The 24,263-nt window shown below is 35.7% G+C and overlaps 1 protein-coding gene across 4 annotated transcripts in view; it reads right to left on the reverse strand.

The window, feature by feature from the left end:
• The window catches only part of TTC13 (tetratricopeptide repeat domain 13), a 53,651-nt gene that overhangs the window by 15,379 nt on the left and 14,009 nt on the right, over positions 1 to 24,263 (reverse strand). For 3 of the 4 annotated variants that reach the window (XM_048296529.1, XM_048296527.1, XM_048296528.1), the window contains exons 2-15: positions 21,505 to 21,599; positions 18,641 to 18,716; positions 15,809 to 15,879; positions 13,492 to 13,557; positions 11,886 to 11,978; positions 10,715 to 10,831; positions 9,775 to 9,885; positions 7,325 to 7,407; positions 6,030 to 6,171; positions 4,628 to 4,802; positions 4,032 to 4,188; positions 2,813 to 2,943; positions 2,343 to 2,475; positions 1,769 to 1,861 (exon numbers count right to left, since the gene is read on the reverse strand). In XM_048296529.1, the coding sequence (XP_048152486.1) occupies positions 1,769 to 1,861; positions 2,343 to 2,475; positions 2,813 to 2,943; positions 4,032 to 4,188; positions 4,628 to 4,802; positions 6,030 to 6,171; positions 7,325 to 7,407; positions 9,775 to 9,885; positions 10,715 to 10,831; positions 11,886 to 11,978; positions 13,492 to 13,557; positions 15,809 to 15,879; positions 18,641 to 18,716; positions 21,505 to 21,534 (1,478 nt within the window). In that variant the 5' untranslated portion in view covers positions 21,535 to 21,599. Of the gene's footprint in view, positions 1 to 1,768; positions 1,862 to 2,342; positions 2,476 to 2,812; positions 2,944 to 4,031; positions 4,189 to 4,627; positions 4,803 to 6,029; positions 6,172 to 7,324; positions 7,408 to 9,774; positions 9,886 to 10,714; positions 10,832 to 11,885; positions 11,979 to 13,491; positions 13,558 to 15,616; positions 15,657 to 15,808; positions 15,880 to 18,640; positions 18,717 to 21,504; positions 21,600 to 24,263 lie in introns of those variants that run through there. The other variant, XM_048296530.1, reaches the window with a different exon arrangement.

Raw genomic sequence — 24,263 nt, forward strand, 5'->3', positions numbered from 1 at the left:
AGTCTGGAGAATGACCAAATCAGAAGAGGTTTCCAGAGTCAAAAAGAATGCAATCACCATCCAGTACTAAAGCATGATCAACTCCTAAGGCAGTGGTATTTAGGCTGCTTCAAATCTATTGTTTCTTCAAAACAGGTGCCAAACGAGTATTTTTCAGAGAACCACTACTTAGCTATCAAATAAGCACAACCAAAATGCTGATGAGATCCCCAAAAGCCAAGGCTGAGCCAAACCCAAAAGGTTAGAATTAGGTTCACTGTGGGCCTACAATTCTGAATGTTCACGAAGCTTATTTCAGACTTCGATAAAATGAATGAAAGAGCTCTAAGACTACACTGCCAGTTTTGCCAGCGTTCTCTAATGAAAGGTAAACAAGTAAAGTACTTTGTCCACTGCAAAACAAGAGTTCCTGACAGATTCTGTACAAGGACATATTTCCCCACCTTAAACGTTCAGTATTAGTTTCAGGACATTAATTAAGTGTTGTTGCATTAATGCCTTTCTGCCAACACAGATCACCTAGAAGTTAGGCTTTTACTCTCCCATTTAAAAATAAAACCATGAAGAGACAGGTGAAGTATGGAATGCATCTCTGTCTCAGTACAGACCACTGTGGTTTCTGCTGCACTGTACATACGACAAGAGAGAAATGCAGCAACAGCAAAGATGGAAACAGCTTGGAGCCCAAATGTAACACTTGGCTTGAGTGAAGAGAGAAGCCTGAGCACAAGACTGTTCAAGAAGCAGCACATCTTGCAAAGTAACTGATCTGCACTGGAGTTCAATGCATTAACCACTCCATAAAGTAAAGCAGAGTCCCTAGCAGTGCTAGGGTCCATTTCACAGAGTGGAAGGAAGAGTGAGGACAAATCCTCATTAGCCTCTGCATATGAACATTAGAATATCACTGTTTTTCTCTGCCTGAAATAATTCTTGAGAAGGCTTTGTCTCCCTTATCCTCATTTTTCAGTACAGCTTCTCAAAGAATAAAGAGATAGACATATATAAAAGCAGAATGACAGATCAAAGATTCAGTATTTCCCATGAGGGGGTGGAATAGGATGAAACCTGGCTACATATTTACTTACACAAACACACTCTGCTCCTGTGATTGACAGTGATGTTGCCACATCGAGTCTGTCACACTTGCACCACTTCAAGGGAAGTAGCACTGTCATGACTACAATACAGAGTTTTGCAGCATGGGAGAAGATGGAACGTACAACAGTGGTTGAATCTTTTAAATTTTACCTTTATTTGAAAGTGCAACTGTTATCTTCCACAGGTTATTTATTTTGTCATTTTTGCTTTACTCTGGCCTACCTTGAAAACAACTATAAGAATTATGTTTTTCCTCTCCACTGTAAATTGGTATTAAAGCTAATAGAACAGCATTGTTTCAATACTGATGCCACTACCTTTGAGAGGCAGCATTTGCAAAAATTACAACTAGGATGAACTTAATCAAAATTTTACATTTAAGGTTATTTGGGAAACAAAAACAGCACATGAAAATAATGCATATTCTGGATCCCTGTTAGATACTGCTATAACTCAGTTGTACAATTGAAATTCAGGAAAAAGAGGAAATGCCAAGAGGGAAAATTATGCACAAATGCCAAATGTTCCACTAGAAAACATAAAATAAATATTAAACAATAAGTACATACACATTCAATACGGTAAAATGCTGTTTCACAAACAGCTGGTAATTTTTGGTACAATCCCTTAGTGTGTGTGGGAATGCTGTTGGGTAAAACTCTCCTACCTGATTAAGTTAATGTGATTATTGAAACCTCTGCTAAGGCTCCGGGCAGGCATTTGGTCCAACCAAAGCACAGGCTGGTCAGGGTCAGCTATCCTACAAAGACAAAGGACATCAACACTGGCACACATTTCAATCCATATAATATTTTTAACAGAGCTTTATTCACAGACAGAACAATTTGAGGCAAAAACTAGAATGCAGAGATTATGAAAAATAACTTTTCCTGAAACATAAGGTTTTTTCTTATAAAAACCATACAACTCAAATATTTGCTGTTTCTGGAGTTGAAACTGTTAGTTTTTGTTTCCCTTAGCTGCAATGGATCCTATGGTCTCTCACAGCTTTGCTTCAACTGGAAAATGCTATTCTGAATTTTTCCCTCCATTATAGAAGAAGAAAAATGGAGTATTTTCAGAAGTGCACACCATCCTTTTCTTTTATCAGAACCTTTCTAGTTACAGAATGGCAGCAAGTGTTCATTTTCTTCTCCATGACTCCAGCCCTTTGGTTAGCTGGAGCACTCATCATTATTAAAACCAATACAGGTTTGCTCTCCGTCCTCTGTGACCATTACCTTCGCCACTTCACAGCAATATCAAACATATCTCTCCACTGCATCAGTCTGGTTTTCCCATTCATCCGAACTTTGGAGTTTGCCCAAGTCCGCTGCACAGCCTGCATTACTTCTAGAGTGGCCAATCCCATTGCTGAGGTGAGGCACAAGGAAAGAGGTACCAACAGCAGAAACAGAAAACCAATTAGAGCCAAATACTCAGTTTTGCACAGACAGGAAAACTGACAGGAAAGCAATGTATTTACAGGAAAAGAATGGACAACATCAGAAAGTCTGGGAGATCCTGATTTCCAGTCCCCAGCTAGGTCAAGAAACTGCTGACATAATGAATATTTTAATTTTAAACTTTCTATTTCATTTGAAAGAAACAGAGCATTAAACTAATTTGCAGATTGCAAAGATATAGCATTCAATTATCACTACATTGACTTTTTTCCCCCACTCAAGTTTACAGAGCATTTTCAGTATACCTCTATGTATCCTTTTATTTGGAAGAAATCCTGGCGTCTCATACTGCATCATGGAACCCAGATGATCAGCTACACATATGAGTTCTTGCACATCAGGCTTATAGCTTTCAAAATTCTGAAATAACACATCTCTTACAGAGGAGAAAAACAGGCATCAGACACAGCTTGGCTATAAAAGTCCTGAAAGCATTTGGCAAACAAATCTCTGTTTTAGAAATCAATACCATTTGTATGAGAAACACTTAAACACAGGATGAAGAACACTCATTCCTCCCCCCAGCTGACTGTACATACACAGTATGTTGCAGTTACACCCAATATCTCAAATTAATTCACTCTTAACTGAATTCAGTGGCAGATCTTATTAGTGTCACAACCTGTATTTCACTTCAGACTTGCTCATAAGTGATATTAAATAAAGCTCATAAATAATACATTATTCTTCACTATTACACTCACCCTGATTAAGAAAAGGAATTCTTATTCCATTACCTTCTCCCACAATTCTGTAAAAACTTCTTGTGCTAAAAAGGTGGATTCTATCCCATATACACAAAAGCCATGAATTTTTAATGGCAATTTTTTTACACTAAGTGAATACATGACAATATACTTAGAAACAGGTTTACAGCAGAGAAGTTGCTGAGAAATTGCTATCTTTCTTTTAGCTCCACAGTTTTGAAGTCTGTTCTAGTAAATCCCCTACTTTTTGACTGAAGTCACCCTCCTCCTAAAGTTACTCCAAAGTTACTCCAGAGAAGATGTTCACCCAGTGAAACTGAGCTGCCATTAAAGATATATTAAGTATCTAGAAATTACACCTGTAACAAAATAAAAACCTAAAACACAACCAGAAACTGTAATAAGGGCATCAGGAAACACTACACTGAGCATCTCAAACTTACCAACTTCTTAACATTAATTACAAAATAAAAAGAAATACAAGAGTTAATCAGTAAGGCCACAGAATATCAAACAATATGTGAATATTATTATGTGAAGAGAGAAGTGAAGAACATTGTCCTAAGTTTAATTCTTCCTCCTATGAGATAAACCAACTCTTATGATGTACAAAAGAATTTATACACTCAGTGAAATTGTATGTCCATATAATATTAAACATTGTAAAAATGCCTCAGAATGGCAATTTAAAACTGAACACAACCACCCCCTCCCCCCCCCCCATTTAGAACAGGCTTTAAAAAATAAAAATTCTCACTTTATATGTGGCTGTAAGCCTGGCTGTTCTTCATAATTTTCTATAAGAAAAGGAAGATTTTTGGCCCAGTGATCCTTGAAATTTCCAGGAAGATCCATATCAGTATTATACTCTGTAAGAGGGGTATCCAAATGTGCATGCAAATATCTAGAATACTCTGGAGGAAAGAAATAAAATTAAATACTGTTTGCATAATCAGTTTACTTATGCCATTACACAAAAACAGTAACCAGGTTATATGCTTGTCAGTTAAACAACATGATTTTCACAAGTCATTATTTTTAGATAATATAATTTTGCTATTAGCCAATTTCCAAGAATGAAATAAGTCTTTTTCAACTAAGTATCACAACAGTCTTTACCTTTATATAGAAATGTATGTTCTATTTTTGGATCTAGGTTTTAACTGTATGAACAAGAAGAATCAGTGTAGTTTTTTTTTGACATACATACTCAACAGTGTTTATGAGAATGTACATTGGTTTGTCTAAAATGACCATAACTTCAAGAAAGCTTGCACTTTTAGGGTCCTTGAAACATTTAAGAAAAAAAAAAAAAACAAAAAACCAAAAAAACCCCAACCAATCCCAACTTACCTCGGAGGTATTTCACCTTCAGATATTCTGGACTGGCCTTCTGTCCTGGTAGTGGATCATTTAACATAACTTTGGTCTGAGCTTTTATGCCTTCATAAAATTGTCCCATGGCAACATGGCTGAGACCCTTCATGTACTGGCACACTTCATTGTATGGTTCTAGCTGTAGACATCTCTAGGACATTAAAGGAACAAAGCACCCATAAATCAAGAGACAGAAAGAGTACCTTCAAATAACCCAACCTGGCTGGTCAGAAGACGTGTGAAAAGACATACTGATTATTAAGATCCACTTCCCTCATAATTTTCTTTCAAATGCTGAGCACTTAAAATGCTAGAAAATGTAAGAAAAAATATTTTCAGCTTTAATAAAGGGGATAAAACCTGAAAACCCAAATTCTGCCAGTGCGAACGCGCTTTGCACACTTGGCTCTAACAATATTAGCTCAATGTTAGCTGAGTGAAATTAGACAAAATATACTCCTGACAATATAACAACTCATTTCGGGTTAGTTATATAGATACGTATCTTTTCTGTCATTTCCCCCATTCATTTCTTCACTACTCCATGAATTAGTACACTCTATGTTAGTCAGCTATTTACTGTATGTTAAACACACAGCAAATTCCTGTTTATGATTCAGAAATGAATGCTCCAATTCTTCCAGCAATTACATGTCTGTAGAAGAGCATCTCCATCTCAGAAGTTGAAGTATCTTTTCATTTACACCAGTATCTACAAATTGGGTTATAGAAGGTGAACATGTTATAACGCACATAAAGTGTTCTCCTTGGGATAAGCACAGACTCGTTTGGAAAGGGATCTTACTTCATTCCTTGTTTTAAGAATATGGGCATACAAATAACATCTGCCTTTTTTGTTCTTTCTACAAAATAAGGCAATTATTTAATGCCAACAGAGATAGGCAAGATTTTGGCAACATGAAAATTTTTGCAAGCACAATGAATCACAACATATGCTGAATTTTTCAGAAGAAAATACTCCAGAAAAATTAGATAAACATTGTAACTTATTTTCAGCTTAAAATTACAGACTAGTACATTTTATCTTTCATCTGATATGAAAAGAACTTTAGGTTTCAAGTCAAAGTATTAGCAAGAACACAATTACCAGTTTAAAAAGAAAAATAACACATTTCAGCCAGAGCTTGGTTTTACAAAAACATAAAACAGTTAAAGAAACCACCTTAGTTTTAGCAAAATTAGGTTTTTAATTACAAACTGTTATGTTTTAGCTTTTAAGATGGACTTCACAAAAAATATTTCTAGTCCAAATGCACACATATTCAGAAAAACTGAAATTTGTCCATTTTGTTGTACTTGTTGAATACAAGTCCTCATTAAAACATTTAAATTTTGTGTTTACTTACAGCCTGCTTACCTTAAAATTCTTTAGTGCTTCATCTAAGCTACCATGATGATAAAGCATCATTCCTTTGAGCTGTAACGTCTGAACATGATTTTGATTCAGCAGTAAAGCCTTCTGGAAGCTCTCTGTAGCAGCATCAAAGTTGCCAAGCTCTCTAGGTGATTCAGTAATGTGGAAAGTGAAAAATACAGAAGACAACAGTGACAACAAAATTACTTGTTAAAGGTTGCTTAAGGGCGTCCAAAGGGGATATCATTGAAGAGAAACACAGTATTAATGGAAAATTTCTATAACAAAAGCAGTAATTTTGCAACTATTCTTCTGTGGTAATAACAGAACAGCTGCACAGAGTTTGTTACTCCCAGAAAGAAATATGTACTCTGAAATACAACCCCAGACCACAAATCTTCACAATCCTTAGCAGACATTAAACTGCAAAAACACATACCTATGGTATTTCTTCAGAAACTAAAGTAAACAAAACTTCCACACAAAGCATTCTTGGAAAACACTATCTTTGAGAGGTCTTTTTAACTTCTATGTACAAACATGTTTTTAAGAATTTACCAACTACTTAAATGCTGAGTAAGAACAAAGCATATGGTGTTTGAAAACTGTAACTAACTAAAAATGTATTGACTGGAATTACTCCATGTGCAAGGACAGCTGTACATGTAAAAACAGTCACAGAGAAACTGTTGTGAGAAAATTAAAACATAAATAGTATACAGCTTATCTTAATTTTTTTAATCCAGTACACCGATTTCTTTAAGATTACTAAATTCTTTCCACATCAAATTATATTTGACAAAATTAATCCAAACCAAAACAAGACTAGAAAAACAAAGAAGATCTACTAGTTTTAAATACATCTGCTAAAAAAGAGTTTTTAGCAAAATAGTGATTAACTAAAGCTCTTTAGTTTCAAATAAATGCATGAGCACCAAAGCCACTACATTTGAAGCAGGATTTAATAGGTAAAATGCTATAGCTCATGTTGCATTAAACATTTCCATCATTTAAAAATCATCTAGCATACCTAAAAAACATCTTACTGAAAACTGCCATTTAACCTTCAAGTCTGGGAGACTCAAAGAGATACCAGAGATGAAATTAAAAATACAAAGCAAACATAGAAATTATTTATATTAAACATATTCTGATGTAGCCATACCAGCTGCTGGAGCTACCAAATACCACATTTGGTTCTGCACAATTTTGTAACAAGTGTGTAAAACTTATGTGCATTTTCAAGAACACAACCAAATGAAAAAATTAACTTTAAAACTATTTCTGAATATGAGTACCTGTAGGCTTGTCCCAGACTTTTATATGCATCTATGAAGTCTGCTTTCTGCTTCAGAGCTTCTTTGAAGGATTCAATGGCTTCCTGCAGAAAGGGACCAACAGAAAAATTTGTAACTTACTATATTCATTAAATTTCAGCATCCTCAGTAGTTACTAGCTATGGGTTTAGTTATATATCAAAACCTTTGGAAGGAACAAACAAGGCATGAATTTATTACAATATCTATGTAGTAAAAATTATTACATAACAAACAAAATGTTGCAACATTCTTTATAGTACTGACAGATTTAGCTGGAATTCCTTTGTCTAATATGCAGTGGGAATGAGCAATTCTTTTAGCATTTTAATAGAGTTCAGAGATGAAAACCCTTCAGAGTTTGCTTTCAAAGCTCAAAGACCAAAGTCTGGTCCCTAAGGTAAAGCAGTCTCTCCTTACAGTCTTCCTTCTTCATTCATACTGCACGTCTTAAGTTTGGGAGGCCAAAAGACTCCTTCAAATCTGCACTCTGCCTTTAATTGTCTTATTGCATTCTTTGTTACTTCCATGGTTAGCAAACATTCTCTTCAGGGATTACAGAGTAAGGGATCATCTTCACACAACAGCATGTACTGTTGCTATTACTGCTATTACTGTTGTGAGGCATACAAGGTAGTAAAAATAAAAGCTAACAAAATAAGCATATGGTTAAAGAAATATTCCTCTTCAAAGAGTCCGATTAAGAACTCAGCTTTTCAAACTGGCATATTCAATCTTGAGACCTAGAATTAAGGATGGAATAATCAATTACTTAATATTACTAAGGAATGCCTTAAAAGTATCTTAAAGTCTACAATGCAATAAATTAGATGCTGTAAGGAAAGAATCACTGGTATTTTCAATCAATTTAGAAATTCTTATTTAGAAAAACTATCAAATATATTCTGAGCACTACAACACGCACAAAAATATCTATTGAACAAAAATGTAGCACAATCACCTACATCTACTGATAGGCACATATCCTATAGGTAAGTTTTAAAAGCACAATGATTATTCCCAAAAGCAGTGATTCAAATCAATCTCTTTTCACTCAAAAATGAACACAGCCACCCTCAACCCCAATCTTCAATTTTCAGCAAGCCTTATAAAACCTAACAGATGACATTTACAGCTTTCCTTTAACATGCAGCCTGAATCTGACTGGAAGCTAAGGTGTACCTGGGGATGAAAAACCCCAGTGACAATCTCTCCGAACGTGAATATTAGAGAGGGAAGATGCTTTCTTTGAGAAAAGAAACTGGGGGGAAAGAGATGGTGGTGCAGAAATGTGCTGACCTGTGTATCAGAAAGAAGAAAACTTCTCTTCTATTCTGCAAACTGAGACAGCATTTATTTTTGTCAGTATTTTCACTATCACTTTTTGGGGTCTCTTTTGCCTACACCAAAAATCAGAAATTCAGACTATTATTTCCAAGTATCTCTTCTGACTACAAGAAGATACAGATAATAAAAATTCAGTGACAATCTGATGTTCTCACAGCATACAGTGAGACTGGAAAAAAATACCTGCTTGGGTGCTAAAAAAGTGAGGAAGCAGACAGCAAAAAAAAAAGAGAGATAAAAAAATAGTGATTGCCTGTGAAAGATAGTGGGCTGAAACTCGTGAGTCCTCAGTTGTCTCCAGGTTCTGCATACAATCCTTAATGAACCCCAAGCTGTTATGATAGGTCAAAAAAAAAAGACAGCTTCCACTGTTGAGTTTCAGGAATCACACCACTGTATCTTCAGTTTTCAAACTGAGGGTATCAGACAACTTGTGCAATTACTCTCCCCTATGAAAAATGGCTGCAGTATCCCTAAATACTTCACAAACAAGAAACAGGGGCAATATTACTATACCTAAACAGAGAGAAGTTTTGAGTTACAAAATGGTGAAAACTTAAAAAAGACAGGGGAAGAACTTACTTCCCTGATTTTAGAAACTGAAGGAGCAATTATGTTCCCTCAAGTTAGATATCAGCCTTCCAGAAACAACATATAACTGAAATAAACTTGTATACATGCAGAGCTTCTACACTTCCCTTGATTACTTCCTAGCTCATTCAAGGAAAAGTTCAAAATTATTTTCCTCTTCATCCCTCTTCCCTTCCCAAAACCTAGAAAATCTCCATTTAATTTTGAAATTTTGAACATAACCATACAAATACTAGCAGAGGTGCTAAATACAAACATCTTTCAAAGCACTCCTTAAACATGACTGTTATCACTGATCTACTGAGATTCAGCAACTGCAGATTTACATATCGTATCATGGAATCTTTATTTTGCTTACACTCTTTTGCCTTAAAAATCTTCCTTATGTGAGAGAAAATATAGTATCAACACCTATGATATTTCTACTATTTTATGGAAGTAACTTCAAATAAAGGGTATTGTTCTACACGAACTATTGTTTAATATAGTTTTACCTTCAAAAGTCCTCTGTGAAAGAAGGTTAAGCCTTTATAAAGCATAGCTATAGGCTGATTTTTGTTCAGTTCCAGTGAGTGCTGAAAATCTTCATGGGCTGTCGCATAATCCTGTGATAAAGAAGATTTTAGATGACAGTGGAAACACAATACAAATAAAGAGGAATACATACTTTTATTCTCATAAAAGTAAACTACAGAATTTTGTTTAATATATGAAGTCAGTCTCAGGGCTAAGCAGCAATGATTATCAACTACCAATCAGAACATCAAAGAATGCACAATACACTTCCAACTTTTACAGGAAGTGCTGTATAAAACATAGTAAATGGAAAAATAGCTGGAAGCAAACGTGAAATCAGAAGAATCAAGTAGGAAATCAGCCATCAAGTATTCACACAATCTTTGAAGATAAAGCTACTTGTTCTACATTAAAGCTTTAAGAACAAAACACACAGGTCACATAGCAAAATGGGATGTTAACATTTTGCTACAGGTTTTTTATTTGTTCATTGTGAGGAGTGTTTTTTCTTAAGTATATAGATGACTTACTACCTTGGCCAAAAGTATTTTCCTTTTCAAACTGGTGTTTATCAATGCTAATTAAATGCAGCCACAGGTTATAAATTAAGTCAAAGTCTTTATCCACATCCTACTCCTCAAACACAAAAGAATCTGAGGTGTGCATGCAAGGTACTTGTCCTCTGATTCTCTGCACTAAATAAATTTGCAAATGAAATACTCAGAGAATACCTCTGAACTGTCAGAAAGCCAGCTAGAGGAATCAGGGCTTTTGTTATATATATATAGTGGTTTGGGACTTTTTAACTAAACAGGAAAGAAGCTCTAGAACAAAAGGAACAGCTAGCACAAAAGTCAACAAAATAATCAACAACATCCCCACAACCAAAGTCAACGAGAATCCCCCAAATCCACTAACCTCAGATATGAAGTAAAGGGTACCTCTGTGCCTGTAGAGCCTTGCTGATGGTTGCAGCTGAATAGCTTTGGTGAGATCAGATAATGCTTCACTGATTCGTCCTAGTGGGGACAATATCTAAGAGTATAAAACCAAAACACAGTTTAGAGCAGACAGACTGAATAGATTTGTCTGAAAACTGAAGATTATTCTTTTCCATGTTCAGCTGTAACAGAGTAATCGTATTTGCTAGAATAGGCTGGAAAGTTCCACTATAAATTTCAGTATTTATCGCCTTTAAACCCCTATGAAAGAGTAAATCTGGAATAATTTTTCTCAAAACTATCAGTGTACACAAACATCACCAATAACATTTGCAGAAACCCAGTATTCCAAATTAAAAACAAATTGGTCAAAGCAAAATACTCAATTTCAAGCTATTTCAACATATTCAAATGAAAATGTAATTACAGTATTCTCCTAAGCCTTATGTGAAAAAACATTCCCCCAATGGAAAATGGTCCATTTTCCAATTATCTGAATGCCTTTCACATTTTTAGGTCAAGGTTCACAAACGTACTATGAGATCACTAAAAACATTAAAACTGTGAATGTTATGGCAGCTATCATTACACACTATGCTGACTAATATTTATGCTTTTGGTTTGCCTACAAAGCTGCTTCTTGACATCCATTTTCTGTAATTTAGTTGGCAAAACAAAACTTGATTTTCAAAATAAAAAATATACGTGGGCTGGAATGATATTTAAATTACATGCACAAATATAAACCCAAAACATTTCAATTTTTAAAGTTTGGTATTCTAACAACTAGTATTAACAATAGATTTACTAAGTTGACAGAAAGTGCAAACAGTAAGGGTCAAGTGATATTTTGATTCATTTTATAAAAAAAACTCTAAACACAAATGATCTTGCTATTTAGTATGTCAAAGACTGAACAGTTATACATATATGGCATTGCATGTGCTATAGTAACTCTGTATGGTCTATATTTTATTTTAAAACTAAATATTCCACAAATTACACTGAGAGGAAATGCATATATTTTAAAAGAAAGGAGGAACGTTCACAGAAGAACACCAAGCTTTAGTCATTAAATCAGTTAAGATGTAATTGGAAACACTGTCTAATTGAAACTTCTCCGAAGTCTGAAAAGAAAAAATGCTCACTTCTGCTCGCTGTTCAAATACTTCAGGATGATCTGGTTCTAGACTAATCACCCTACTGAGCTCAAACAGAGCAAGTTCAGCATTTTTCATATCCTGAAAAGGAGAAAAATAAACAAGGTGAACAACTGTGCACACTTAGACTAATATGCTCTCAAGATGAAGCACAACTAGATTGGCTAAGTGTCCAAAAGTGCATCCATTTATATTAAAAGCCCTTCACACCTTGGCTAATAACATCAAGATGCAGTATTCTGCAAACAGCTGGAAAAACCATGTCTGCTACAAACAACAAAACTAAACTTTGTTTGTATACATCATCTTTGTGTTGTACCTCTAATGATTACTATAAGTTATTAGTATAACTCTGTGAATAAGCATCAGGTTTACGGCTCTAGAGGTGCCCTTCTTGGCAGCAAAGCTGGCTCAAGCTCCCACATGAACTCCAATGCATAGGCACACTCACACCCACCACTGGTGTCATCATCGTCTGCAACTTAAGCCAAGCAGTACTGATAAATGGGTTGATGCCAACAGCATCTTGCCCATCTAAATTTTTTAACTGTCCTTTATGAAGTGTAGGATGGAAGTAGTTACTTAATTAGAAAAAAACCTAAGTAATTATATAGCAAGTTCTGTATTAGATTTCATTGATCTTTTTCTTCTTTCTCAAAGCAAAGAAATTTTGTGCTTAACATCATCTTTGTGCCTTGAAGGTGCCACACAAAACCTTTTATGGAGTGAAGCTGTATCAACACCTAGCCAAACTGAGAAAACAAAGTGAGAAAACAAACTCATGCTGATGTTAAAAACAAGCAAATATGAGAGACTACAAGCTCTTGTCAGCACCCCTAAATAATTAAATGTTCTGTACAAAGAAAATTTTCAAGGAGTTACTCAATTACTCATTCTTCTAGAACTCTAGCAACCATTCAATCATGATTCAACAGGCCACAAAGTCAAACTACAAGGACCATAGTCTATTCATAAATTTCTTTCTGCTCAAGAAATTATTTGAGCAGTAAGTATTGCAACTAAGTAATTTAACTTTGAATTTTATTTTGTTTTAATAAATTTAAGGTGGTATACTTATCAAGAAGCATAAGCAATTAAAAAGCAGTATGAAGCCTACTGTATCCGAAGAGCTGACAATGTTCCCAAGCTGCAATAAAAGACCTTTTCATTTCCAAATACACATTAGATGTGGAGATTAATTCAGTGGGACTTCATAAACCTATCTCAGAGGCAAGATACTGCCTGTTATCATAATAGGCAACTCTGTCAAGAATCTGGGGCTCACAGCCTTACTATCCACCACTCACAATAGTGCCTTATCTTTTCCTTTGGCATACTTATGTCATACAGCTTTACTTCCACAGTCTCACAAAGCAAACGTATCCATGGCTTGAGCAGTATGATCTACTAGACCCCTCAATGTTATACAGTGCATCTACCAAGGGACAGACTCATCACAGAAGTAGGACAACACAAAGACCTTGAAGTGTACTCATCACGTTCTGATCAGTCTAGTTACTCCTGCTACAGGCTTTCTTATGGTTCAGACTCAAATAATTCAGGTGGATATTGATTTAAATAATGATCTACTCACATGTAGTCCTTTTTTTCCGTACGCTATCCCTCGTCCATAAATTGCACTAACCAGCTCAGGCTCTTCCTGTTAAACAAATAAAATATTAACTTGTGGTGTAGGTTTTTTGGTTTCTTCAATATGTACTTAGTTCTAGCCGATCTAAAGTAGTAAGCAATGAACAATCACAGTTGCCAGGCAAAGAAATTTATCGTATTACAGTCCATTCTTTCATATGCTCTCAACTTCAAATTCAATTTAATGGAATTGTTCTGGAGTATTTGTCTGGTAAAAAAGCCAAACAGAATGCAGTTGTAGTGCCAGTGACCACCTACCAGAACCTATTACACAGTATACATTAGAATAGATTAGAACACACAGTATTCATTAGAATACTCTGTTATCCATCCTCATTAGTTGCAACCTTACTGGTGATTATATAACTTTTTCCGTCTCACGTCACCAAACTGATAAGAAACATACAATTTGGCCACTCAGAGCTTATTTTGTATGCAACTTAAATTTGAGATTTAATATTTGGAAGCAAGATATTGTGACATCCTGATGAAATTTATATTCAGACAGCAACTAAAACCGGAAGTATTCTACCAAAATAGTTCTGCAAAATTCAAACCAACTTTCCTTGGGTTAGATTTAATTTCATGACTTTCCTACTTGGGCACTTAGCGGGGATGCACCCTACACAGTGAATCTACTTCGTGTTTGATGTCATTTACTCCAACCACAGTTTCCCATACAAATTTCAAGAACTACACAGCAAAACTGTTTTGTCAACACAATGCCTGTGCAGTCAGTTTCCCTGGAAACCAGCCAGGAATCACACCATCTTCAGACCTGCAAGGAACACAGCTGTGCTACGAAAGTTTGTAGCACAGGCTTGGTGTTATTTAATTGGGACATCTGCCAAGAAACAAACTCTTCCGTGGATAAAACAACAGAATACGTGGCACATCAGTGCTGGCAGCTTGCCAGACTTGAGCTGATTCCAAGTTTACACTTGGCAACATTAACATCAACAGTAGGTAACGTCCTACTTTTAATACCATGGCTAAGCAAGGCTGTTTTATTCAGTTAAATGTTTTAATGCTCACTTTATATGTATTTAAAATTGCCTTACGGAAAACAGAGTGAACAATCACGATCACTTTACAGCCTTTCAGGCATACTATAGGCATGACATTAAAGCATACATTAAACTGACATGTGGGCATTGCAGAGGTACTCTATTACATAAACACTTCTTCCACTATCTTTCTACTTGGGTATCTTGGTTATCTTCACTTATATTAAGTCTCCTTCTGAATAAAGACAGGAAACAATACATGAATCCAGTGGTTTTGGAAGCAGGATTTCTCACTAGGGTCAAAAAAATGCCTCACATTAAAACAAATCAAAGACAGGTTTCACTAAACACCTATATCAAACCAATGAAAATAAAAGCACACAAAAACCCCAACATTCCTGTCCTCAGATAAATTCCCTGGAATAATTCCATTAAATTGTCACACTTCCACTCAATTTAAGAACAAGCCATATGACACTTTAAAAATACATGCTATTATTTGCAGTATTGCTTTCAGCTTGCATTTGTGTACTTCAAACAGTTTAAATGAAAAAGTATGTCCATGCTTCTGCATGTTCCAGGTTTTTAGCCATAAAAATACAGTATTTGAAATCAGCTTTAGTTGAAGCTTATAAATTGTTGGGGCTGGTTTTGTTTTAAATGTGATTACCTCCTACTTAACTGCAGAAGATTCTGAATTCTTTATTTTGGTCAGGAAAAACACCCCCAATATAAGTATTAGTTATGTTTTATTTATATATTAAACTAATCAAAAGCTTATCACTGAAAAAGGATAAAGCCAGCATACAAAATCATCTATCATCGTGAAAGCAATGTGTTACTTTCCACTAGCAATAAACGATCTCTGTCAGGGCTTTTTTTCTCATGTTACTGGCAACGTGCTGTCACCCAAAAAAATCTACTTTAAAATATCTCAGCCTACACAATAAGCAGATAATCTAAGGAACTTCAGCACTGCAGAGGTCAAGTTTCTGAAGACACGTGCTTTTTTGGTAAAAGTGCCACAAAAACTTTATGCCTACAGATGAGAAAAATACTCACCAAATAACCAAGATACTGATCACCCAGTTCTAAGAGTATGCTTATGTTTGGATGGAAAAAAAAAATGAACAAACAGCAGAATAATTACTCTCATTTAAGAATCCTTAATTTAATATTTTTTTCTATTAAAGTGATATGTGGCAATGGATAATTTCATAAAGTTATTTTTTGGGGTCCAAGCAGAAAACTTACCTGCAGCATTGTTGAAAAATGTCGTATAGCTTCATCATACAAGCCATTGCCAATCAACACGTAAGCAATTGCTATCAAAACATTAAAAATGTTAATAAAACAGAAAAAAAATCTGACTTTTTTTTAATATTAAATACTACCAAATTGTAAAATGTTTAAGTTCCTACATTGCAGTGAAGATTAAAATAGTCAGAGGATTCCTGAACGGCCACCAAAACGACATGACTTCCCTCGGCCATTACCTAGCACTCATTAATTACTCAATTCATACTATGCTTTTCAGAGCTGCTTTGGGGTTTTGTGATTTGTTTGTGGGTTTTTTCTCTCCTTTTTACAAGTTGTTCAGGAAAGTGCCCATGTTTTCTTCTAAAATACTTAGGATCAGGGAAGGTACTATGATCCCAATATAATAGCCCTGGATTCTCTCTCAATTTAAAGTGCTACCTGGCTATCACTAACTTTTTTTGACAATTCCATTAGGGTTTTCCTTAATTTGAATTAACTAGAAAGACCTTAAATAAACTGATTTCATTATTTATGAAATTGAAACTGAAAAACAGCCAAGTCTTTACCCATGTTATAATTATGAAAAGCTTTAAAGTCCTTGCGCACCCCCCCATTTTGAAGTAGAAGCCAAGTGTTTGAAAAAGAAACAGACCATTAGAAATACATTCCTGTAATCTCCATAAGATACAAAAATACAGTCAAATCACAAGACTGGAAAGCTGTAGTTGTGCTTGCATGCCTGAAGTTCAGTTCTGACAGCTGAAGAGCTCAAGATGGTTTCATTTTGCATGTTTTAATCTCTCACAGTTCTTAATTCTGAACTAAACTCTGTCTACACTGCCAGCAAAACCCATTATCTTGAAGACCACAGCTATGAAAGTTAGAGGGAACTCTTCCCCAGGCAGTTTGTTCAAACAGCTGGCAGTGGAACTACGAGCAGGATTTCACCTTTCCCCACTTACAGTGAATTTAGCAGTCATCCAAACAGAACGGAAGAGGCACCTCTTAGCTTAATTATTTATTCAAACATGAGAAGAGACAAATAAGTCAGTCAAAGCAAAGGCATTTTTGATAGGACACAGACACTTATCTTTCAGGCAGGCAGAGCCACATTGTTTTGGCAGTGTTGCTAAGCACATTTCATTAAAGAAGGAAAACAGTTAAATGAAAGAGAAATGAGAAATGTATTTAATCCAGAGCTTGTCTCATACTCAGAGCACTTCTATTATGAAGAAGGAAATATTTGTATGTAACATAAGCTTTCTCCTCAATACATAAAGAGCTTCACTTGGCACAAACACATAGTATTGCCAAAAAAAGGGAAAAAATGGGCAGGGTGAAGGACAGGATGAAGAGCTCTTGAACTTTCCTCATTTCATTCTTCTATAAGACTATACTATATATTATGTTTAGGGTTCCAATCTCAGAACACAGAAAAGCTGGCATGTAAAGTAAAAGCAACTCAACCATGCCAATATTAAAAAAAAAACACCGCAGGAAGCAAGGTAGTGAAGACTTACACTGTCACTCAATTGTCTTGCTCCTAATAACGGTATATAGTTTATACAAGACACTTGGCAAAATGCCAAACTGAACTGTGAACTATGACTGCAAAACTATCACAAGTGGTTGACAGCTACCAGCTGATACAGTATCAGCTTCTTTTTAAATGGTATCTTTTTGATTTTTTAATCTTTAATATTACAAAAATACAAGTATGTACTTCACTATGAAAAATCTAATGGTTAACAATTATCCATTAGCCAAAGTATTTCAGTACCAACATGGCTTCAGAAGGCCCCATACATTCTGCATCACTTTTCCTCAGAACAGTTCAAAGTAATGTGCACAAACAAGAAGGACCAACCCAGGCTCCTCACACCATGGCATTCTTGGACTAAAGTGGGTAGATAGTGCCAGCCTACATGCCAAACGTGAGGACAGAGACCTTCTAGCATAGCCTTCCGAGTCTACAGAACAGATACTAAAAGTATCAGATATTTTCATCTGAATACGGTTTGGTATTCTTTGCAAGATTCTATGAACATAGCTAGGTAGTCTAGGAATATGAAAAAAGATTACGCCCCCAAATTTTCCTGGATAAATCCATGAAGGTAGAAATTGTGTCCAAAAAAATCTACTTAATTAAGTTCATTAGAGGAGAATAAAATCTCTCTTTGCTTTTGTATAAAAGATGGTCTGCTGCCTTCCTTGACACACATCCTCAACAATCTCTTTGCTGCCTCGTGATACCTCTGCATTTGAAGAAGCAGTGCAACTCCGGCCTCAAGTCCTTTGAGAAAAGTATTTCCTGTTCATTTATTTGAAATGCCCCCATTTTTTTGTGCTGAGTGTGCTTTGAAAAAACTTCAAGTAGCAGCCTAGGGCATAATTCAGAAAGTCTTCCTGCTGCCTATAACTGTTGATGGGAGGAGTGTGGAGAGGGGAAACAAGTCCAAGATCTATGTTTTACAGAAAGCATATTGCATTGGTAAAATTTTATGGATGTTTGAAAAGTTTTAGTCATCAATAATGACAGAAAAGAGAAACAGGAAGTAGCTGAGCCTGTTAAAAAGGATTTAATCATAACGCTTTTTGAACATCTGCTTAAGCAGACATGGTGAAGAATTCTAGTGAAGAAAACAGCAAAGGTTTTTAGCAACAGAAATAAGTATCTGCTTTATATGACTAGAGAAACTTGCTGTATTTCCAGATGTAAGATCAATTTGAAGTTAATGCATCACTTCAATCATCAATTTTCAAAACATTTAGTGCTAATAATAAGCACATCATTCACCTGCACAAACCTTATATAAAGCATCTTACCCAATTCTTCATTCGTGTTGTCATTATCAGTAGCAAATGGAAATCGTTTTTGCTCCGCAAGCAACTTCGCTTGACTCTGTAAAACATCATGTTTTTAAGTCTTCAGCAAACAATAATACAGAATTTAATATTTAAAATCCATGTCTTAAATCCTTAAGAGAATGCCTTAAACAACAAAGTTAAAACTAACGTGATTTCACTAAGGTAACTGAAACCGAGTCTTCCACAGGGAGAAAAGCTTCTCTTTAATCAGATGCTGCTGTTTTCTGCTCTAACATAAGGGTAACCAAGCTTCAGAAAGAACACTGTCAGCATGTTACCAGGAACTGATGTTTCTGTACTGCACTTACTTAAGGTGAAGTTTTTAAGTCTTTTTAAGACACCTAACTTCGTATGAAAGTTTATACTCTTTACCCTACAATTATTCCTTTGTCTCCTGCAAAGGGAAGGGTACTGCAGAGGAGTAAAGCACTGAAAATAAACATTGACTAGAGTATCACTCCATCAATATAGAAAGTTTAACTTCACAATGCCATACTAAAGAGCCTGTCCTTTTAACACTGACATTCTATCAGTTCTACACTTTGTTCAAATTGTAGCCGTATCTAGGATGTCTGTTCCTTAAATAACGCACCCATAGAAACCAATAGTGTCAAAGACAAACCCCTCAGAAATGCAAGGATACTCAGCTCTGTTTATTTTCACAAGTAGTTTCCATAGATAGCTGTAAGCCTACCAGAGTAGTTTATGTTAGAAAAATACAAAATATTCATTTAAATTAATAGGTCTTTCAAACTGTTTTAGGAAACAAGGGGGGAAAATAACACCTCTCTCCATTCAGTTCTCTTCTTTCAATTCAACTAAACAGCTCATTTCCTCTACTGTCTTCCTTTCAGGTTGTTTTGCCTGTCCAATCAAAAGTAGCCACAATACTTGTGTCCACAACATGGACATCTTGTTTGTCTGCAAGGTGCAAAAGTAGAATGGTCAAATCCCATTGCACAGTTTTTGCCCTGTATTTCTAATGATGAGGATAATGTTTGGTCTGCTCAGAGAACTTGAGTATTTTGGAGGGCATGAATGATTACCAAATGGATTTTACAAACCTTTTGTTCTCTTTACTGCAATTAAAGATGATGTATGAGCTCTACACTATACCACAACCCTCTGAAAATTGTTACTCCACCTATATCTGCGCTGCTACAGTAACAGAGTGCAGCAGTTATTTCCCTTATAGAGAAAAGTCATTAAAAAGCAGCACAAAAATGAGCAGGGTTCAACAGGTATAACAATAAGAAAACTAAATCTCCATTGCAATCCATATGCATCTACAAATACAGACTTTTTATATCATCAATGGCCTCTGCGTAATTTCCAGAAAATCTACTTCAGAAAATAATCTTTAACACTTAACTCTGCAAAACATTCTTCTTCTACAACTGTCTTAATATTAGGAAAAACACCACAACATTTTTACTAAAGGACAACCTCTTCCTTGGTGGATTTACAAAAATAGGTCTACATAACTTTGACTGCAGACAAAGATAAGATATAGCAAGATTTCACACTGAGTATTAGAAAATAAGCCACAAGCAAAAGAATCTTACAACACATTACAAAAACTTCCTATGGATTACTGAGCTGCATGCGGCAGCAAGAGAAGTACCACTACCTCACCTGTTTTGTCATTACAGAGTAACAGAACAGTTGGGGTGGCAGAGAAAGTGGTTTCACACTTCCTCAACAAACTCTGAATTCAGGTATAGGTTAAACATCCTGCAACTCTACATGCAAAAAACTGTCAATCATTCTGCCTTCAAGACACAGGAGAATTTTCATCATAGTACCATAACCAAACAGGTTTAATTGTTGCTTGATGCTTTCTTTAAAACCACCTTTATTTTTCTGTTTGAAACAGGGAAATTTCTTACCAACAAATACACATTTCACTGTGTTAGAAAGAACTGGTACTGTTGGACTAGACTAGACAGATCTTCTGACCAATACATGATGAAGTCTAAGGAGAATATTCAAGTTAAATAATTGGCTTAGTGGATTTGCAGGATAGTAGTTTTAATTCCAAGTGTCACCTTTGGAGAAGTTGCTTCCAGTTTTAATATTGCTTCCACACTCCCTCATAGCCAATAATTTCTAAAAATTTGCCAAAGCTTCTTTGAATATTCACATGGAAATTATTTGAAGATTTTCAACACCTGTACTCTACTGGACTGAAGATGTAACATCAAACCTGTGTTCTGATGTATTATATTTGTTCAAGATCAAAAGACTACGAGTAGTGGTGCAAGAAAACCCAAATGCCAAAATAATACTCTTGAAGTCTCTCTACCAAAATATACTCTTCTTTTGTTAGAATATTCTTCACATGCCAGGTCTGTATTACATTTAGTGAAATATGGTCTGAAGCCTCTAACTCTCATCTTTGCACAATGTTACTTCTGTAGTAACTAGAAGTCATTACTCCTACACATGTTTTGTGGTAAACTTCGGGAAGTTACTTTGGGTAGAAACTACAGCACCTCCCCTTTTGATAGCCCCTGCACCCCTAAAACCAAAAAATTAATTGGTTGATTAACTGAGGTGAAAGTTAGCTCTCAGTGACAACATCAGCTTCAATTAGTTGACAGCCCTAGAGACTCATGACAGATTACTATGATGTAATACTTTTATGAGCAACTTGAGTTTATTCATACTTAAGCCTTTTGGGCAGCTATGCCTACTGATTAATAGATTCTATTTGCAGATATTTCCCTGAACTTCATTCTAAGTGGTTACGCAGCTGAAGCGATCTGCAACTTCAACAATCTATTAGAATTGTTTTCTACGTTATATTCTTAGTAACATACCAGAATTTTTTCTGTATTCAGGGAAAGCATAGATTCACAAGATGATGACCCTCCTATGTCACAATCCGATTCATGGAAGTGCAAAAATGATGAATCTGGGAGAAAAGAGAGAAAAAACCTTTATGAACTCATAGAGTTACATATATGTCCTATTAGCACATCTCACATTTCGTCGTGTTTGGCAGAACAGCTTCCCCACTGGGCATCCCACAGGGCAGAACTTTCATGAAGTGCTTTCTGCCCATAGCACTACACTCGCACAGACAGGGAAGCAATAGCTGACATGACAGCTTTTATACAATTAGTTTTATCCCTACTTATGCTTTTGGCTAAAAATAGAGAAATAAAAAGACGTGCTAAAAAAATGGAGCAGAGTTAAAAAAGGAGGAAGCTGGAAGCAAATAACAAAAGCTTGGGGTAGGCATTTCCCCTTTCAGCATTACGATTCCATTCTCTCACCCAGAAAATAACAGATAGAATTATCATTTCAATCCCAGAGAGGAAAATAAATGGAATTGACCATAAAGAGGTAGGGAAAAAGCTGCAGGAAGCAGAGGTATAAAGACTGTGAAAAGCAGCCAGAATAGTGAACTGTAATTGACTGAACACATACAAAGTTACGCTACTAAGAATGTCACTACAAAAAGTGTAACACTGATTCATTTCTATAATAAGTCAAACACAGCTCGTTGGCATAGCAGAGAAAAAGCTGAAGATATCAAACAAATAAACAAGTAACAATAAGAATCAACAACACCCCCTCAGACTGATAGACTATAGAAGCTACTACTTCCCCTACATGATGCTTTTAATTGCTATTCCAGCAGAATTGTTAACTTTTGAATCTTTGGATCCTAAAGCTTCTATCTTCTTTAACTATTTCAAGAGTAAACAAGAAAAAGAAAATATACAGTATTATCTCCTTGAATCCATGCCACAAATACCAAATTTTATAATCTCCCTTAATGTTTGTAAATCTAAGATTGATGCTAAGTTTGAAAGGCTGGGGGGCAGGGCGTGCTCTTATATTTTGACTTCTTAAAGATTGCAGTTAGTTAGTTCCCTATCTCTCACAAGCACAGAGCTAGAACAGAAAAAGAAACAGTCTTCTTATAAAGAGAAGTCAAAGTAGCATCTAAAATCATTCCCTGTAAATAGGAACTTGGATCTACATTGAGCCATAAATGATAACCAGTGGGAGAAGTTTTACAACAAAAGCAAGAGTGGTAAAAAGCAGAAGGTCAAAGTTTAAAGTCAGTCCTGTAAGAACAGTGACAAACTACTCACAGTTCCCAAAAAGAGTGTTGCCAGCATGAGGTTTCATCACTGCCCTTTGTTCTTCACATTGGCCAAACCCTCCTGTGCTATGGCAGCGTTATTAACACGTTGCTTGTTCCTGATGGTGCTCGTGAATCAGTGACTTAAGAGTTTTGGCTGCAGACTCACTGAGAAACTTTCACTTCAGAAACCAAAACAAAGAGGTGCAGGCATGGCCTACCTCCGGAATAATTTTCTCCACAACAGCAAGGATTTAATGATGGAATTTTTCGTAAGGTGGTAGGGAATGAGACAGCCAAGCCACAAGCTTGACACAAGCTACAGCAGGGAAAGGCCCCCTCAAATCTTGCAGTTCTTGGGGCAACAAACTGCTTTACTCACAGGGAAGAATGGATCTACCTTTGTCTGCAAGTCAGACACAATCAAAACTGAACCACATTAACAACTTCATAAAAACTTAGAAACACCAACCAGAGAAAGTACTTTGGACCTTGTAGTAGGCTACAGGGAAAACTATTTGAGACAAAAAAATCTCAGCTTCTGTGCAAATTGTACTAAAACAAAGGCCGAGATGTTAAAGGAAATTTTCAACTGGCAATTCATTTAATCCTAACACTTAAACAGCAAGGAGTGAATTAGCATACAGCTATTTCAAGTATGTTGTTCTGTAACTAAGGGCTACCTTATTATCAGTGCATGCAAGGTACCTGAGATACCTGATGATTTAACCAGAATTCCTTGTATCAATCCTAGTTACACTGGTTTCTTTAAAACAACATCCACCATTAAATTAAAATCTAATCTTCCAAATCTGCCTCTGAAGGAGTACCTTGAGTCAATCATTCATGTCAGGTCTAGTAACAGACGTAATCAAGTGCTTCGCCATTTATTAACTTGTAGGGTATACAGATTTTTATCTCAACACTGGGTGAAAGTCTTCTTGTTTTATGCTTAAGCTTGAATAATTTGTAGCAATGGTTACCTGAGATAACTTTCACAATCTGATTTCATGTTTGCGCACTATGGCTCTCAGCCATTTGAGCCAGACACACACACAAAAAAGATGATAAAAACAAATCAAAGAACTTTATAACGTGAAGACAAAAGCACATACATGGGGGAGAGGGGAAAGCAGAAACACAGGTGCAGGAAACTCATAAAAAGTTATTTCCTCAAAGTCTGTTTTTCAAGTGGATTATACTAGTTTTGTATTAGTTGTTAGGGACCATGGGAATTGCTGATATGACCATAGGCTTTATGAAATAAAGGGTGGAAAAAATCACAAAACCAGGCTGACAGCTAAGAAGTCATGACACATCATTGGTTATTCTCTGATATATAATTTAGTGTAACATTCCAAGCAATTGGTAAACCTTTTTCTTTATCTGTATTATGTGTACATTGGGATTCAGACTGTCATTTCTGTATGGCCCATTCACACCATGCTCAAGATCAACAATTGTAACCGATTAAATCACATG

Source organism: Corvus hawaiiensis, chromosome 3 (assembly GCF_020740725.1).
Source record: "Corvus hawaiiensis isolate bCorHaw1 chromosome 3, bCorHaw1.pri.cur, whole genome shotgun sequence".
Lineage (NCBI taxonomy): Eukaryota > Metazoa > Chordata > Aves > Passeriformes > Corvidae > Corvus > Corvus hawaiiensis.